This window comes from Mchenga conophoros, linkage group LG18 (genome assembly GCF_057382185.1).
Source record: "Mchenga conophoros isolate Kocher_MC1m ecotype Shallow Benthic linkage group LG18, M_conophoros_male_GT1.1, whole genome shotgun sequence".
NCBI classification, from domain to species: domain Eukaryota; kingdom Metazoa; phylum Chordata; class Actinopteri; order Cichliformes; family Cichlidae; genus Mchenga; species Mchenga conophoros.
This window is the reverse complement of record NC_140543.1, coordinates 3,450,711-3,470,005: the sequence shown is the minus strand read 5'-3', so window position 1 is coordinate 3,470,005 and position 19,295 is coordinate 3,450,711. Positions and strand designations below refer to the sequence as shown.

Below are 19,295 nucleotides of genomic sequence, written 5' to 3'. Positions count from 1 at the left end.
CATTCTCCCGCCTGTTTATTAAGAGGGGAATAAAGCTGCCAGAGGACTGTAGAGAAAACACACCGCGTCAGGAAAACCTCGGACAGAGAAAGCAAGCGTGTCGAATTTCAGAAATGAACGTTTAGTACATTTGATATTGTGGTCAAACAGGTTTGTAAGACAGGATGTTTCCAGAGTCCATCAACAACCAAACCTGGAAAAATATGATCATAATGTGGAAGAACTTAATGCCACTCTGTCACAGTTCCCCTTTGCTTAGCTCCACATGCACAATATCCTGCAGCAGTGACGTACCAGTCACAGCAGCTGCTGGGAAATAACAGCTCCCTTATAGACGCCCAGTGAATCTGCATTTGGACTTAGAGCTGTCGGCTGTTTTGTGTCGTGTTGGAATATTTTTGGTTTTCATTTAGTTTGGCTTTATTCCCTCATTTTTTAACTCTGCTTTTTTTGACCCACCCCGCCCCCAACCAGTCCTCCTGCACCTCACTTTGGTTCTGCCACATTATTCTTCCTGTTAGAAGGGAGCTCTTCCTCCCCACCAATGCCACGTCGATAGGGGACCGTCTGATACTGTGATATCTTAACTGATCACAGAGGGACTCAAACCAATTCATCTCCAGTCTGATTCTGTAAACAAGGTTTCGTATTTTTCAAGTTTGGCTTCCAGTCAGCGCCTCACCGTGTGTCTCAAATATGTTTGTACATATGGGTCAGACTTGTGCACAGGTGTGCTCGTGTTCTCCCATCAACTTTTCTTTCATAAACTTTCTTAGACCTCGTTACGCCTCAGCACAGTGTTTATAGATGTGAATACTGCAGAACCGAGTAGAAATGCAGGAAACTTTGGAAGTTCATGAGCTCTCAGAGTAACCTGAGAGCTGATGAAGTCTGCAGGAAAATAACTATGACTAAGCTTTTATCGGACGGAGTTCCTGCAGGGTTATCACTCTCAGTTCGGTAATGGGGATGTAATTGAGTTGTACTCAGCCACAGTAACAACATCAGCGGGTTCTGTTCAGTGTCTGCGGCCACCGATCCACAGAGGATTAGGTTTTGGAGTGGATGTGAGGTGATGTCACGGGTCTGATCTGAACCCCATCGGCTCACGTTAAGATAAGAACCAGGCTAAACGAGTCACGTGGACGCAGAGAGACGAGGTTAATGCGCAGATACCGAGCTTCTTCCTGATGTGGACTTTTTTGATAAGACAAAAATATGATTTAAACCTGAGTGCAGATTCAAAGGCTTTAATGGATCGCTTGCAAACACACATTACAGCCAGTTTTTAAAAGCCTTGTGCTGAACTACAAAGGTAAACTCAATGTGGGACAGAAACGTTTCGGCTGGAGGTGGTACTGCAGAAGTGTCCATGATGTTCTGAGCGGCTCCGTGTGGAGAGGTTCAAATATCTTAGAGTCCTGGAATAATGAAGGATGAGAGCGACAGACGGTCTGTTGTGGTGAAAAGAGAGCTGAACGTGAAGGTCGATCTACTTTAATATGCCCACCTATCGGCTGTGGAAGTCCATGTCATGTAGATATGGGCGCATAGTGCCCCGAGAGGTTTCATTAAAAGATTAGGTTGATTTAGAGGAACAACCTTTACTCCAGAACTCTTTTTTCCGACAGAGATCTGCCTCACTGAAATGAAAACTGTAAGTGTCACATTTAGAAGAGTCTGGAGTCCGCTGTGCACAAACAGCCTTTATTTTTATTTTGTTTTTTTAATAAAAAGATTAACGTGAATTATGAACAGCTGACGGTCCTCTTTTCAAATATGGAAAACAGACAGATTTCAATTAGAAGCAATTTTTAGAAGAATAGAAAATTAGAAATGAGATTAAATCAGAGAGCTGTCAGCCTCTGCATCAGTGCAGGTACTAGCTCAGCCTGGATGTGAAAGAGAATAAACAACCCTAAATATTTAAAAAAAAAAAAAACCCTCCCAAATACTGATCTAGAAATTTCCAGACTTTGATTTTGGGGGCTTTGTGGGACCCAGTTCAGTTGGTAACAGTCCAGATTCACCATTTATGGGTTCAATGATGGATAGAAAGGAAATTCTTCTCTTTCCTTGAACTGCGAACACAGTAAATACATTTAAAACTGTAATGAAAGAAAGAGAACAATAAGAAATAAAAATGGAGCTGCTAGTCCCGGGCCTCCTCTGCCCGGCCTGGTTAGAAAGTCCAACATGGCTTCCTGTCATTGGTCACTCATAGTGGAGGTCCTCGTGGGTACTGAGGCAGAGAGCACGCCATATTACCCGCCTGGGAACATCTAACAGGGTTCTAACACCACACACATCATCTAACAAGTTTCCTGCCAAGTTTGGTCACGAGGTCAGAGGTGGTGAGGTGGAAGGGTCAAAGGTCACCAACTTGACTGGGGTGCCTAAAATGTTTGAATTTTATTTGCCAAATTAGGTGGAGAATTATCAAGAGTTTAAATTTTTCTGCTTTACGTGATCGGAAATCAGAACTTTGGATTTTGGGAAATAAACAGTAATTTAGCAGCTGTTAGACTGATTACTTCATTTTTGAGGGGAGATAAAAAAATTTTTAATTCTGTTTATCTGCAATTAATGTTACCTCAGGGAGTTTACTATAACAACCCAGACTGGGCTTTCCAGGTGACCTTGACCTTTAACCTTTCAGATCCACTTATCAATGGCGCTGTGAGCCGAGGGTCTGAGATTATGTCTGAGTCTATTTTACACTTAGTGCTGCCTCGTGCCATCAAGAAAATCCATTTCAAACCCGATCAGGGGCTTCAGATCAATTTCCGCGCACACCCGAGGCAGAATACAGAATCTAAAGGCCCAGTGGTCAAAGGTCACGCCTTATCATATCGAAACTATGCAATAAGTCAGCAGGAAGCAGCGGAGCTCACCTGTCACCTTAGCATTTATATCGAGAGTCCAGGACTGCACTGGGACTCTTTATGGAGTTTGATGGGGACAGATGAAGGACAGGAAGCGACTCTGTCATAAAGCAGTAATGATGATGATGATGGTGGCGTGGTGAAGAGCACACCTCCAGGCATGCAGAGGGAGCGGGGGATCAGTTACACGGCTCTGCAGACTAATGTGGTCATTAAGAGGTGAAGCTGAGCTCAACCTCAGTGAGAGCTTCATCACCTCACAGAGGAAGAGGAGCTGCTGATCGTTCATGTTTCAGTCAGTGAAGATGAGACAAACACAAAGACTCCAAATCTTCTCTCCTGACTCTTAAAGTTGCACGTTTACAAATTCACAACTTTGACCAGAACATAGACTGTATATAAAAGATGATCTACACACATTTTGGACCTTTATGGCCATCTTGCTCTGTTGGAGCCACATCTCCGATCCCTCTCCTCATTTTTAAATCTCACACAAACACTGAAGGGCAGAATTTTTAATCACCTTAAAGAACTGAAACATACATGTGTGTATATTTCAGCCGTGACCACACCTCTCTCATATACTGAAAGTAAAAATACACCTGCTCTCCTCCTGATGTATATGATTATGATCTTTACTGAAGCACAAGCTTCTCAAATAGTCTGCAACAGTCATATTATTTAATAGATAACTGCATGAAAACAGCACAAACAGTCCTGCAGTTCAGGGTCTCCAACTATCTGACAGAAACACAGGAGGGGGATGCAGATGCTGTCTGAGGGCAGCTGGAGGCTTTTAAATAGAGACAAGATATGAAAAAGGTGTTTGCTGACTCAGGTTTGTTCCTTTAACTTTATATAAAATGATTAAAAAGTGTAACAGCGGTATGTTACCAGAATGGTGAGCCAAACCAGCTCCAAGTGCTTCAAAGGACAAAAATGGTTTAAATTCAACCAAAAATAATTGTAATTGTTCTTTTCTCTCAGAGTGGGATTTGGGTCACATTCACAGTTTGGTGGTCTGCAGCAGCTGTTTTCAGCAGCCTGCAGCTAAATATGAGCCCAGCAGCACAGACACGTTTCACTGTGGAGAATCCTCTTCCTCACTTCCTCCCAAGTGTAATGATGCCGCGTGGGTCAAGGTTATCTCCGCCCAGCACACGGTCATCGAGCAGGGAGAGCGCCATCATGAACACGGCTGATAAAATGAGTCACGCTCAGTGTTTAAAATACAACAGGCATCTGTAATCAGGGCAACGGGGGCCTGATGAGCCAGAGGTGTTTAAATATGTGCGTATTAAACTCGAGGCCAAACTCAGACTAACACCACAGCCAACAATGCTCGACTTCTTTCACACAAACACAGACCAGCCTGCAGGCTGCACCTCTTTATGCCCTAATAGTATTATAAACCTAGTATTTCTGACTGTTTATCATCTATTACCATCACAAATAGAAAGTTGTATGTATCACATAACATTATTCCTGCAGTTTAAGAAACTAATGCCCAGTTAAATTTCACTTAATCATCAAATCACAAATCAAACAGTTTTTTCAAGGTGCTCAAAGTAAAGATCTTACAATATTAAAGAGAAAACCTCAATACAGTGTATCAGCAAGCACTTGGCGACAGTGGGAAGGTAAAACTCCCTTTCAACAGGAAGAAACAACCTGCAGAACCAGGCTCTGGAAGGGCTGACCACCGTTTGGGGTGAAGGAAGAAAGACAGGACAAAAGGAGGTCAGTCTGCACATACGTTACATGTGATGTATGTGCAGACTGACCTCTGCCTTTCTGTCAGCTGTGATTCATTTCTATGCTGATGACAGACAGATAAACCTGCCTATTAGACCCTCTGACACTCGCAAACTGAGTCGGCTGCTGAGAATCTTTAACATCTGGTTTAATGGTGATCTAAATCTTTGGACAGTCACACAGCAAAACTAAGGCAATAATGTTTTTATTTCCATTAGGAAGCTAAAAGGCATCCTGCAGTTATTATAACAGCACAGTCCAGACCTTTCACCGATGATAAACATGTTTTATTTTGGAGGAGCTGTTTGGTAAATCTCTTCTTTTACTTGATGTTTAATAAAGTCATGTGTAAACATGAGCCTGCAGACACCACCGTGCAGATGTTCAGTACTTGTATTCGTCTCTTGTTGCCCTTCATGTTGAGCCGTTTGACGTACTTTGGTTCTTAAAGGTGTTTTTCAAACGTGCTCTAAAAATACTAACTTACCTTCACAGAAGTACTTCACCCCAGCGTGGCCTCAGTTTGTGAAACGCTGATGTGCGCTGCACTTTACACCAAAGATTAAAGGTTGAATTTCTGTTTTCATCTGTCGCGGTGCTTAAAGTTACGTCTCTTTATCTCTAATGTCTTATTCCATCCTTGCATTTGCTTTCTTAGATCATCATAAAGATTATTAAAAAGAAACTGGAGGTTAATATTTGTTTCCTTCCTGTCCAACAGTGTGTGGATGTGTGATCATGAGCTCTGTGCACTGAAGCTACCTTTGATCATCCTCCGATAAGCCGCCGCTGCGTCTGTTCTGACGCACTCTGGGTGGACGTGGGACGGTCTTCGTCACTTTGATTTCACCTTCAGCCTGAAAAAGAAGAAAAAGACGACACAAACAGCTTTCAGTCTTTGGTTTCTGAACTCTTTACAGGTGCTCTGCTGCAGGATTTAACAGCCAAAGAGTTTCTTTATTAAAACTCTGAGTTTAATACGACTGATCTTCAGAGGAACAAGTGAAAAAAGAACAGGGAACAGTCGTAGGTCCACACACAGTCAATTATCAGCGCTCAAACTGTAACAGGATAAATCACTGTAATCTGACTTTTTACAAAGCGTCCCAACCTTTCAGAAAACATCCCAAAGAAGCAAAAGTTCTCTGTGAAGTTTTGCAGCAGCCTTTTAACCTCTTCCTGCTGCAGCGTCCCGTACCTGGCTCAGGTGTGACGTGTACCTGTACGTACCCTGGGCATTGTCAGGAGGAGGTGTCCGGTGGTTTGGGACCTCTGAGCCGTCGAGCTGTCGGGCTTCACTTCGGCCGGCAGAACCACCTGAAATATCTGCAGAGTAAATTATTCACAACTTTAATTAGTAAGATTAATGCGCTGATCTGGCACCGACGCCATCCCAGTGTGTCAAATGACTTTAATCATTAGCGGGTCTTTTTATAGGTACGCTTTCCAGAAAGGACTCGAGAGAGAGTGACCAGAATAGCTCCAAAACAGAACGGTGGCGATCAATCACAGGAGAGGAAGCCTATGGAAACCAGAATCAAGCATGTGGGACGACAAATCGGGCATAAAATTGGACTTTTTCATTTTTTCATTTAATTCAATTTGATTATGAGGGGGAATGTGAGGAAAGCCACACTAAGGAGGAAAACTCTTCAGCTGCAGAGTGTGAGACGTGTCTGATGTGATATACACTCCTCACAGATGGCTCCTCCAGTCAATTCTCCCCGCTCTTCTCAACGAGTTTGTATTAAAAACGAATTTTGAAAGCCCGGACTGATGTATCACTGCGTAAATCACCCCGCCCGTCCAATCAGGACGACCTCTGGCACACAACAGCCATCCATAAACACTGTAACAGCTTGAAGTGCAGCCATGACATTCAGGAGTCTGGCAGCGAGAAGAAGAACTCAGAAGCTGCAGGGCTCCGAATTCATGAGGGAAAAAAGTTCATCGTGTGGTGAAACAGCTGTTTAACCAGGCTTAAAGCAGCAGAAGTCAATGCAAAGCAGCAACATCTGGGGCTGAAAACGACGGCTGCAGTTGTATACAGTCTTCTCTGAAGACGTGAGAAAAGTCTTCACAGGACTCTCTGCAGCCGTGAGAAAAACTGAGTCCACCGCATCTGCAGCAGGAATGACTAACTTCTCTTTTTCAGTACTGACAGTGATGTGATCAGTGCTCACGTCACTGTGGAGGAGTCTTGGCCCTTTTTTACAATGTTGGTTCAGGTCATTGAGGTGTTCATGGTCAGCTCACTAACGTACATCTTTACTACTTTCACAGGAAAGGATTGCTGGAATAAACAGAACTGGAATAAACTACTATCAAGGTTAGAGCGTGCAGTGCTCGGAGAAAAAGCAGAAACCCGAGAACTCTGCATGTTAGCATCTTAAGAGTTCATGGCAGTACAATTAGAAAAAGACTGAACAAGTTTAGCTTGTTTGGAGGGTTACAGGGAGAAAGCCTCTTCTCTTTAAAAACAACATGGCAGCACAGATTAGAGACGAGACAAAGTGGAGATGTTTGGAAACCAAACAGTTATCAGGACAGACTGTCGGCATGGTGGAGGAGGCTGATGACTCGAGCACCTCGCAGTCACAGCGTTAACCATGAACTCCTCTGTATGCCAAAGTATTAAAGAGTCAAATATGAAGCTTGGCTCAAAGTGAGTCATGCATCACGCCATGAACACAAGCACAGCAGCAAGTCTACAAAGAAAAGAATCAGAGTGTTGCAATGACCCAGTCAAAGTCCAGACCTCAACCTGAGCTGTGCATAAATGAATTCACTCAAATCTCAATGAACTGAACAACTGCTGTAAAAAAGGTGGGCTAAGATTTCTCCACAACGATGTGAGAGACTGATGAAGTGATGATTACTGCAGGTTATTGCACTGAAAGTGGTTCGACAAGTTTCACGGGATGGAATCGGTTTTTCACACATGGCTTCTGCATTTTTTAGTTGTTAAATAAATGACACACCTAAATATGTCAGGTGCTGTTGTTCATATGACTGAATACATATGCAGTAACTGTTTTCCTCAGAAATCAATTCCTAAAAACATAAATAAATTAGCAGCTTTGAAAGACGTGGTAGAAAATGCAGTGGATGCGCAGGACGGAGGCTCCTGTCACAATAAACCTGTCAGACTGCAGGAAACCTCCAGCAGGGCTGCAGCGGCTCCACTTCTGCTGCAGGAGACTCGACTGATTACTGATCGTGAAGGTGTGTGCTTGAACAGAGCACATTTGTGGTGCATTTGTTCTGGACAGCTGCCATTTTTACAGAGAAAAAAAACAGTTTCCATCTGGGAAATTAATTCATAGTAGGCATATTAAAACTCTTTCCAAAAATACCGACGTCACATAGGTTTGATGATTCAGCAGATTCTGGAGGCCTGTTATGTTCTGTAAATCTGCTCCTCCATCTATCACACGTTCCCGCTGCTCCCAACAAGCAACATCACAGCAGTCAGTCGTCCGTACATCCTCCACACTGCAGACAGATCTCTGCATTAACAGGCAGTGTTTCAAAACACAGCGGAAAACTGAGATTGTAGGAGAAAAAGAGAAGAGCTCGAGGAGGTTTGGTCAGAAGTCTCACTTTTACTACTTTATAGCAGCTGGGTGAGCTCCTCACTGCTCCATGCGTTACATGATGATATGGGCCACACACCTTTACAGTTCTTACATGCTACCTGTTTATTTAACATTTGTCTTCCTGGTTTTATTCTTCTTCCTTTGTTTGTTTTACATTAGCATGCTTAATATAACTAAAGGTGTGCCACAGGGTTCGGTTCCAGGACCACTGCTATATTTGATGTATGTTATATATTTTTACATATATAAACAATCCTGGATATTATTGAAGTTTGTTTTTATTTACATTCCAACTTTTTCAGAACTCTCTTTGTATTTAGGAATTAATACTGATGACCCTCTTCTTCAGGTCACATTCAACTGGTAAATGAAAGTCGGGCTGTCCTTTGAGATGAAAACGAAACTTCTTTCTTGCACTTTCATGGCAGTGATGGATTATGAACATGTTATTTATACATGTGCATCTTCAATGCTTTCATATGCTGGGTCTGTCGTGAAGCACTGAGATTTATTACCAACCTTAAAGCTCTGTATGTAAACTATGTGCTTGGGCCCACACGTTCTGCAAAGACACTTAAAAACACTTAACCTTAAAAACATTGCAGATTTTTAATGTAAATAGCTGTGTTACTCTGATTTAGTAAAAACATGTTGCACACTTACACTTATGCTACCTCTGCCAGTCACCTCAATGTCAAAATATGAAGCTACTGTAAACATACACACAGATTTTAGAAGCACCAACTTCTCAAAATTAATCATATTTTTCATCAGCGATTGAATTTGAAAACTTTAGTTCTCAGTTTCTGTTTGCAGACAGAAATATGTGCATTCATCTCAGACCTTCTCTGGCTTTGTGGTGCTGCTGAAAGGGGAGCTGCTCCAGTTTGGTGTCGGCCTGCAGCGAGTCTGCTGCTGCCTGCAGTCTCTGAACTCCTCACTGTGAGAAATCAGAGCTGCACTATGCAGGACATACTGCTTGGTAAGTGCTTCCTGTAAACTTTAGAGGCCAACAGATATCTGCAGTAAGTACAAATACCTCAAACTGCAAGTAACATGTGCACAGTTACCTCAACTCAGCAACACGGGAAAAGATTTGCTGATTTGTTCGTGTTTGTGCTCCTAGAGCCTTCAAAATTCACAGGTTTGAATCCCAGAGCAACATGGAAATACGTTTAGGAAAATCTTCATCAAGAACTACTGTCGCAGTGCCCTTGAGCACAAGGACCTTCACTGGCTGACAGCAGCAGTCTGTGGTTAAACTGGCCTGCTTCCAGTGTGAATGAGAGGAGAATGAAAGTGGAGTCTGGAGCTCTGAGGACACGAACCGGTAACAAACAAAGTGAACAACCAGAGGAAAGCAAAGACAAAGACTCAGAGGTCTGACTGAAGATCGAGGTGAAAACAGCAGCAGGTGTAGGAGCAAAGACAAAGACAGGAAGTCACGTCAGAATCTAACCTTCAAACAGGAAGTGACTAAGACACAAAAACACAGAGACATGAACATTAAATATGATGACAAACATGGGGAAAAACGACCAATCTAAGAGGCACCGACCAAGAACTGTGCACAAAGAGCTGCTTCTGAATATTTACTATTATTATTCACTTTTCTTTGGTTTTAAGATGCACAGCAGAGTTTGGACAGCTAAAATTCTCTTACACTCGTCCAGGTAAAAATTTCACATTGTACTGAGTTGGCTGTGACATGTTTTCACTGCACTGAATCATTTTCTTATTCGTTTCTGAATGTGATGAATCTCGATTTTTGGTGCCAACAGCATGAAAGCAAAGCTCCAACCTGCCTCGTATGAAAGGCTCAGGCTGCTGCTGGTGTCATGAGGTGGGGGCTATTTTTATGCTCAAGCTGAAAGCATCTCTCTTTGACTGTCTCACAGTAGTCACATGGCCTCCACAGTCACCACGTCTCAGCCCAGCAGAGCAGTGTAGGGCTGTGGTGGAACGAGACATTCACTTTAAGGATGTGCAGCTGACAAATCTGGAGAAACTTTGTGCTGCTGTCATAAAAATATGAACCAAAATGTTTGAGGAATGTTTCCAGCTCTTTGACGAATCTACGCCACGAAGTATTCAGACAGCTCTGACGGGAAAAAGTGTCCAATCAGGTACGAGTAAGGTGAGCGTAACTGTGACTGTGAATATCTGCATGATGGAAACGGTGGTGAGTGAGGGTCTGAACAACAAACTTAACAAGCTGACAAAGACTTAATGACTGACTCCAAGTGGCTGCTGCTGCCCTTTATGATGGAAAAAGCCCCAAATTAATGGATTTGTTGTAAAGTTCAGAGTGTGCAGCCAAAACTACGCACAGGCTAAACTTCAAATTAGGCATCACCTAATCTGAAAGGTCACCAGTTAATCTGAGTATAAAAATAAAAGCTTTACAGCGCACCTTTCCCTTGACGCTGACTCTGGCGTACGACGGCTGAACGTCCACATCGATCAAAGAGGTGTCCATGTGTCTGTGCAAAGAGGAAGGTCAGTCATTATAAACACAGACAGGTACAGACGCTGATCAGCTGATCGGGTGGAGAGTTTTGGTCGGACATCTAAAAGCCCGTCTCTGTGAAAGAAGCACCGTGATGGGTTTTCCAACCTGAGCTCCGACCACAGTTTAAATCAATTTGACTCGATGTGGCTGCGGTAAATCGGATTTGGTGCAAACAGCCACCACATTAGACAGAAACCAGCTACACAACACACACGAAGACAAACCATGACTAGACACAGATCTCATTTACAGCAAGAAGTTACATTTTAAAATAAAACGAGGTACAGCTTTTTCCTTTATCGATATCTAAGGTTCAATATTATTTGACAAAACTGAGAGTAACTCTGTGTCTCACCATTAAATATGGATTGATAAAACAGGTCTGTTCGCTCAGTCCATTTGAACCCCTATTTAAGACATGATTAGTTTTTAACTTTGATAAATGAAGCTGCAGAGAGTTTGTGCTCCTACCTGTAAACTTCCAGGTCCAAGATAATCGTGTTGTTTTCTTCATCTTCTGTTAGACAGAAATCCAGCCTGTTAACAACACAGAGAGCAACAACCCAGATGTTCAAACCAGGACACATGACACTGATTCTTAATGTAAACACTGCTATCTACACCGTGCCTCCACAGACTGTATATAATAGATGGACAAATTATTATGAAAGCTCAAAGACAGAGTTTTTGTCACCACGATGTTCATTTTTGGAGCCATAAGTGACAGATGACTGAAGATAAAGTCCGATCAGTAGACTTCCTGTTGGTGCCTTCCAGTCCTGTGATTCTAGCTGCGATACAGACATCAACTTAAAATCCAAACAGGGTATTTAGTTAAAACCATGCAAGCTTAAAAAGGAGAAAATTAGCTGTGGAGACCCAAACTGTTGGTTTTTTTTTTTGCAGGAGGCTGTAAATGTGTTTCTTTTTGCTCTAAAGTTGGATGTTGTGAGACGACCCTGACGGTGAGGTTGGTCAAACCCACATTATTTTATGGCTTAAACTTGTTTCTGCAGCATGTGACGTTCCCGGCCACTCGTGTGCATCTTTACTGAGCTGGCTGCTACGAGACAGGCTGCCGTGAAGCACGGCGTGCTGTCGCCCCGCTGCAGTAAGGTGATATATCACATAAAGCATATATTCCTGACCCGAGCGTGTCCTCAGCTCAGATTACCAATGAAATCAGGCGCCCTTTAAGGCCTCGACCCCTGTGGCCTTGCTCATGATATAAACCATTTGGATAATGGAGGAGGAGCGGGGTTGCCTGCAAGCGTTCATGTTTTTCCCCAACAGGACGACAGCAAGTGGACCAGAAAAAGCACCTGATAAGTTTTCACCTGCCTCACTGAGCCAAAGTAAAAACATGACAGATATGAAGAAGAACTGTGATAGAAACTGTGGACCTGCAGCGCTTTCCTTTATAATTGTTTCCAAAATACAAATTGAACCTGTTGATCAGTCAGGGCTTTAAAATGTTATACTTAAAGATCTGATCCCAATCATCTATGCAGCAAGTTGTCATGTATTGCTGCAACAAACATGCCATCACAGTGAGGATGGAAAACCTGCTTCTGTTTCTCGTTTCGTACTTGGGCTCATTGATATTCAAGACTCGTCCATCAGCAGTGATCAGCGTCCTCGGGGCCTTCGGCTTCTTCTCTTTCCCCCTGCAGAGAAACAGCGCAGTGTGAGCAGATCACAAATGAAGTCAGGGTGTTTAAACAGTGGACTTACAGGTGACAGCACCTGGAGTCATAGTACCTTGGAGATCAAAGATTGCCCTCCCCTCCAGGAGCATCCTTAGAAAAAGAAATATAATGTGTAATGGAGTATGTTTGTGTAGGCTGAAGCCTGGAAACACAGCAGTGCAGGCACCTCGAAGGCTGAAAGTCATGAAGTCAGTATGAACGTAGTTTAACCTGCCTAACACAGGGTGAAGAACCCCTGCAGGTTCAACACCAAGCAAGATTATGTGGAATAATCTGAAAAACAACAACAACAAAAAAAGAAACTACCGATTAATCTGAGTGAGCCTGAAGAGGCGTGAGCCAAAAAGTGGTAGCTGCAATATAAAAGGGCAAAAGAATGAACGGTTCAAACAGGTATGATATAAAAGCTCTAAAAGTGTGATTTTAAAAAAAGGTGCTTGCTAACAAATTATTCTCTTCACTTGTCCTGAAAACTGAAACAAAACTTTTAGCTTCATACAGAAATATCAGATTAACATTGGAAATAGCTCATCAAAATTATAAATAAAAGTGGAAATTATTATGGAAGTTAAAAATATGAAAAAAGAAATTAAATTAGCGGCTAAACATGAAGTATAAACATTTTAAATAACTACATAAGATTGTGAAAAAGCGCATAAGTTGAATTTGCCAGTTAAAAATACGGATAAAGAAATGAAATAGCTAAACACTTAAACAGCTAGCTAAAACCATTACCAAATGAAACATAAAAAACTGGAAATTATCAGCTAAATGTTTTGCTAGCAGTAAAACCGTTTGCTAAGTGTAGCTTAACAGTAGCTGTAAGCTAAAATTATTAGCTTATTATCATTATTATCATTATTATTATTATTATGGATGTGGAAAAACTAAAGACTGAGAAAAGTCCCAGAGTCATCCCTTCGGTGTGCTCTCATCACCATCTGCCGTACAACCGGTCGCTCAATTAGCTGCGAGAAGCAGACGGCGACACGAGCGCTGACGGGGAAACACACACCTCATATCAGCCTGTCTATTAGGCCCACCGAGCAGCAGATGAAGCTGTCAGCAGTCCAGGTGGGTGAGTGTTTAGCGCTCTGCAGAGGGTCGGCCGCCGCGACCTCCGCAGCCGTACATCAGCCAAGGAGAGGGAGGGAGGCAGGAGAGGGGGCGACGGCGTGCTTGAGGAGGCTTCGATGTGCTGAACCGGAGGATGTCAGGTCGTGGTTTTTATTGGAGTGGTTGGCTGGAGCGAGCGATAATGAGTCTAAGTGAAACTGTGGAGAAGCCTCGTGGTCATCTGTGTGACGGCCCTCGAATTGTAAGAGTCGAATCAGCGGGGTTCAGAAGGCGAGGTCATCACATGGGTCACGCAGACTTCAGAGAGTTCCTGGAAGTGCTTAGCAGGTCTCTGAAATGTGTGAATATACAGAGAGAGGGTGAATGCTGCCTCTGTGACAGTGCTCTAACTGTTAGGTTTATAAATGGACGCTTTATCTTCTCGGTTTGTTTTTATAGCTGATTAGACAGTTTTACTGATTTGGCCCATCTGATTGTTTCAGGTGCACAAACTGCTTCCACTCAGGATCCGAGGGCTCCCTAAATGGTTCAAAGTGAGCGTGAAAGTGATGATTTTAGACTCTAAGAGCTTCATGTTGGGCTTTCCTTCAGCATCAGTCGGGGTTTAATGACGCGGGACTCTGACTTCCACTGGAGTCCAAAATTATGACTGCTTCCTTCTTATTTCAGTCACTTCCTGGATGTGGTGGTGTTAGTCTGAGGTGAGGCTGACAGAAATTATCCAAACAGAATGAGCATCTCCATCACTTTCCGTTCAAACAGCAGCTTTTCCCTCGATGCCACATACTGTCGACTCGTCAAGGTCCCAGTGTGGCTGCCTGAGCTGTAAACCCATAACTTCTATCTTTTTAAGGGTGCATCTGTCAAAGAGCAGAGTAATGGGGACGTCAGAGGTGACAGTTCTAGAGCTGAGGGCGATCTGTTCAGACAGCGCTCAGTTAGCCGTGCGGCCCGCAGAGAAGTCCAAATCCATGCCGGATTCACAGCTGCATTCCCCACGCGGAGGACAGTAAGGTGCTGCAGCACCTCTGAACCCAACATCTGTTTGCTGCTGTTACAGTGACACACAGCACACGGGCAAAGTCATCCATCATAGAGGAGCTGTGAGAGCCACAGACCACGATTACACAACAGCTCAAATACAGCTCGACACCAAGAAGACACCAGCACTAAAACAGATCAATATTTTAAGGTAACTTTAAATTGTTGGGTCGCTCCTTAGAATATAAAGCACCTGAGGTGACTGTTGTCATTTATCAACATATGAATAAAACTGAATTGAATTCAAATTCATTGGAAGTGGAAAAAGATGGACGGATGTTTGGATGTGCTCTGTGCAGCTTTTCCAGTTTGAGGTTTGAACTGTAAAATGGACGTTTAGGTGTTTGTGTTTTCTTATCTGGAGCAAACTAAACGCAGACACAGTGTCGTTACTCTACTGCTTTACTCTGTAAACAAAAGACAACAGTGATCTTAGATATCTGGTTTCAGCATCACTGTTTTGGTTCACTTTAACTGCTCCGAAGTCATCATTTTACCTGCATCAGGTAGAAAAGACTCTGACAGTGAACTGCTTGTAGCAGAAAACAGGCGCACTGGTGCATTTAGTGGTCTCGTTAGTTCCCTGTAGAGTTGGAGGAGATGAAAGAGGCTAAAAGAGGGTCAATAACAAACTTAGGGCTGTCTATACTGTCATGAATAAACACCAGCCAGGCAACATCTCTGTGTGGTGTTTTCCCTCCTCTCAGACGAACAGAGCAGCCATTTAACATGGGCCCGTCTCCCGGCTGACCTTATCGCAGAATCCACCTCAGGACCAGGAAATTCATCTTTCCTGACAATCCGGTGACGGCCCAACTGCACGCATCAAGTCAGCGCGCTCTGACAGCCGTGCGTGAGGAGGCGGTAAAAACGGCAACGCCGTGTCAACCTGATTTTCTGCTTGGACAGCGCGCTGGCCAGGGATGCTGCTGTGATGTGGATAAGTAGGTGGACTATCACCTGTATCACACCAGGATTATCCACAGGTGTAACCTCACATCTTCTAAATCCAACCGTCCTCAGCAAACGACTGAGGCTGGATTACATTTATCGGCATACATTTCAAGACTGTGCAGATTTAACATCTCACATAACAAATGAAGAGGAGAGGATGTGACAGAAGCCCGACACGCTGAAACACCTCTGGGCTGATGTGAGGCGTTTCCTGTGGGCAGAGCGGGACACTTCCACAGTGTTCGTCATACACAGCTCAGCTGTTTGTGACTCTGTGGCTCGAGGTGTTATGAAAGCTAAACGCTGTGAGTCAGCGCTGCGTCCACAGGTCAGCGAGACGAGCGGACGGTGGATAGAAAGGGTTTTTTTAAACCTTTGCCTAAAGCGGAAAAATGACCAAGTAAAGCAGATGTGTCAGGCCTCGCTGTGCAAACAGCCAATTTATTACAGCATCCACTGATCCTGGACCAGCCTCAGTGCTGTGAAACCTCGTTTTATCCTGAGATATATTCTCTGTTTACGTCACAGGAGCCACGACGGCAGAACTCAACAAGTTTTACTGAAACACAAAGTCTGATGTTTCTGTGCTGCCTGGAAACGACACCCAGCTCTTTGTTTAAGATCACAGAGGAAATTATTGACAAGATTTTCAAAAAAAACTGGAACTTAGTTATCCAGTAAGACCTCACAGTTTCTCTCACTGGATAGAAAAGCTTTTATTTATGTTGACAAGAATCCACAGAGCCTGTCTGTTTCTCAGATTACATGAGGTGCTGCATCAGTGCTTATTTTGCATCTTATTTAGTGATTAAATAGCTCAGAAATTAGAAAACAAAAAGTACTTTTCATCTTTAAGGCTTTATAAAAACAAGCACAGTGATGTAAGGATTAAAGGCTCTGCTAACATCGTGATGTGGAGCTTGAACCATGGAGGCTGTCATAGCGACATCTGCACAGACCTAAGGCCAGCGCTGAGCTCCTTCATCTCTTTACGAGGCTGAAGATCTCGGGGGTAACGAGCATACTATGAATTTAAATCCTGCTGATGATGCTGGCTGGAAGAGTTATTTTATTGGCAGTAATCCTGACTTATATCTCTGAAACACTCCAAAGAATAAAAAAGACACACTGTCATTGTAACATCTGCATTTTTTCACATCGTCACTTTAAAGTAAACGAAGAGAACAAAGTTGGAGGAATGACCATGTGACAAACATGCTTACGTGCATTTTAACTGTAATGAACAGGTGGACAAATAGAATCACTGGAGCTTTTTGGCCTTCTGTCCTCTAAGAGACGCTGAATGTTTTCCTGGTGACCAGAGGTGCTGATTTAATATTCAGAGCCTGCAGCGGGGTTCATCGCCCTGTGAACTGGAAGCTCGGAGCGACCCCAGAGGAGCAGGCTTTGTGTGTTTATTATTCTGCACGTCTATTACATGTCAAGTTTCTCTGGATGGTCTCTAATCACAGCTACAGTTCTGCCTCCACAAGACCGAATCATGGAAACAAAGAAGAGCGAGAATGAAAATGATATTCCTCAAACCACGAGGATCTTCAAATGACTGCAAACAGGAAGGAAAAGGGAGGAATTCAACCTTCACCCAAGGACACTGCAAGGACCTGAGGAAGGTAAAAGCTCCACAGAGGACAGACAGTCAGGATCAGAACAACAGTCAGGACAATCTTTTTAAACACAGAGGCACTGAATGAAAACCTCATTAAAGTGTCTATATCCTTAAAAGAAGACACAAACTAAAAGTAGGCGGAGCTGTGTGCCTCTGATTACCATATTAGGGATATCCGCTCTCAGTGACATCACACAGATCCAAGTGTTTATTACCATCAATTCATCCATTTTATTCTGCTTATCTCTATTCAGACATGGACAGATTTTACTCTCCTCAGCCACCTCCTCTGATTCTTCCAGGATGACAAAAATCCTGTTCCCAATCCAGTTGAGACACAAGCTCTCCAGCACATATTAGTCCCGTCCAGGGTCTTCACAGGGAGACAGGCGTGGAGACCAGCTGGCAACCTCCAGTCTACAAACTGATGTGTATTTGCTGACTACCTGAGAGTGGTTGCTGAAGGTTGCTGGCAGTCCGGAGAGTAAAATTAGTCACAAAGTGGAACGCGATGCTACACTGAAAACCTCCATCCTACTGCTTTGGTGCTAGCAGACTGTCACTGCCACCGGTCTCTCACATGGAAGACATCAACCTGGCTGCAAAAAACTCACAAAGCTGTAATGAAGTCGTAAAAAGTGCAACACAAACCACACACATGGTTACAAAAATCTGTGATTTTCCAGCTAATCTGCACCATTTTTCTCCCACAGAGGAGCGTTCACTGTAAACTGAAATAATCAGCATTTCTGAGCCTCTGCACTCTGACTGGGCTGCTCTCAGTGAGGGAAACCTCACAGCTGCAGGCTGATATCAGCATACTGACAGGGAAACTGTGTGTGTGTGTGTGTGTGTGTGTGTGTGTGTGTGTGTGTGAGTGAAAGACAGAAACACTTTGAGAAGCAGATGTTTAACACACTACACATACTCAATTAACACCCTGGTAAGAGGGTCACCTTACAGGTGAGCACTAATTACAGCAAAATAATTAGACTCATGACAGACCAGCGCTGTAATCTGATTGGTGTACAAGCAGAAGACACGAGTGGCTTGGACGAGTAGGGCCACTGCAAAGGAAACAGTCAGCAGCTATATTTTAAAGAGAGTTCGTGTATAATCAGCTAATCACAGCTCATCAGATTAACACAGGTGCCTGAAATCAAAGTCCTTTTACAAGCACGCCTCTGCCATTTTATCAGCAGTTAGTCTGAAGCCTTCACCTAACAGCAAAGAGAGAGAGCTGTAACTTTAATTTGTCCGGAGTGTGTTTAAAAAGTGTGGCTTCTGTATGGTGGCCCTGAGAGGTCAAATCCATTGCAACTTATAAAAACACCATCAAATACTAAAATGCTGCAAAATCACACAAAACACAGCAGAAGTGTTTTTGGGGAGACAAAAACGTGTCGGACCGGCTGCAGGAGCGACAGGCTAACAGTAAACAGCTAATAGTAAACACAGTATTATATGAATCATGTGATTGAAACACACACAACCTTGCAGCTTCTTCTTACTTTACACTGATGAATCATCAGTGTCTCCATCCTTCATGTTTTTCATCGTCACTTCCACAGCTGGGATTTTGTTTGTTTGTTTGTTTGTTTGTTTTTAATCTCCGTTGTTTTTTTCTATTTCGTTTGTGTTTTGTCTGCTTTTGAAGTATTTTTCTGTTTGCTGGTGTTTTCTTAAGTTCCAGTACATTTGACCTCTCGGGGCCACCGTACCTCTGGTCCATGTTCACACATATATATATATAATATATTATATCATATAAAGAATAAAATCTATAAACAGGAATTTAAAGCAGACCAAAAGGAAGCTCAGTATTCACACAGTTAATTTTTCTGTGCTGTCAGCTCTGAAACTGACGGGACTCAAACCGCCGCCATTTCACCCACACGACTGATGTGACGAACCACCGGCTCACGCTCTACAGCCGTCTGACATCAACAACATCCACAACATCAAAACCACGAACACGTCAGCAAATCTGCCCTGAAACACCTCAAAATGCCCCAGTTATGTCTTTAGTGTGAGTCATTAGTCTGCAGAGTGTGCGGCAGCTGGGCAGTTTGACCTTCACAGACCGAGTATACAGTGTAAACACACAGTCCATGCTTTACATACAGAACATATGAA

At 43.3% G+C, this 19,295-nt stretch overlaps 1 protein-coding gene across 5 annotated transcripts in view; it reads right to left on the bottom strand.

The window, feature by feature from the left end:
- Window positions 1-19,295, bottom strand: part of dnaaf11 (dynein axonemal assembly factor 11) — a 31,707-nt gene that overhangs the window by 3,574 nt on the left and 8,838 nt on the right. For 4 of the 5 annotated variants that reach the window (XM_085254296.1, XM_085254295.1, XM_085254292.1 and 1 more), the window contains 5 exons: window positions 12,341-12,418; window positions 11,223-11,288; window positions 10,653-10,722; window positions 5,871-5,966; window positions 5,403-5,497 (listed from right to left, as the gene is read on the bottom strand). In XM_085254296.1, coding sequence (XP_085110422.1) covers window positions 5,403-5,497; window positions 5,871-5,966; window positions 10,653-10,722; window positions 11,223-11,288; window positions 12,341-12,418 — 405 coding nt within the window. The remainder of the gene's footprint in view (window positions 1-5,402; window positions 5,498-5,870; window positions 5,967-10,652; window positions 10,723-11,222; window positions 11,289-12,340; window positions 12,419-19,295) is intronic. The other variant, XM_085254294.1, reaches the window with a different exon arrangement.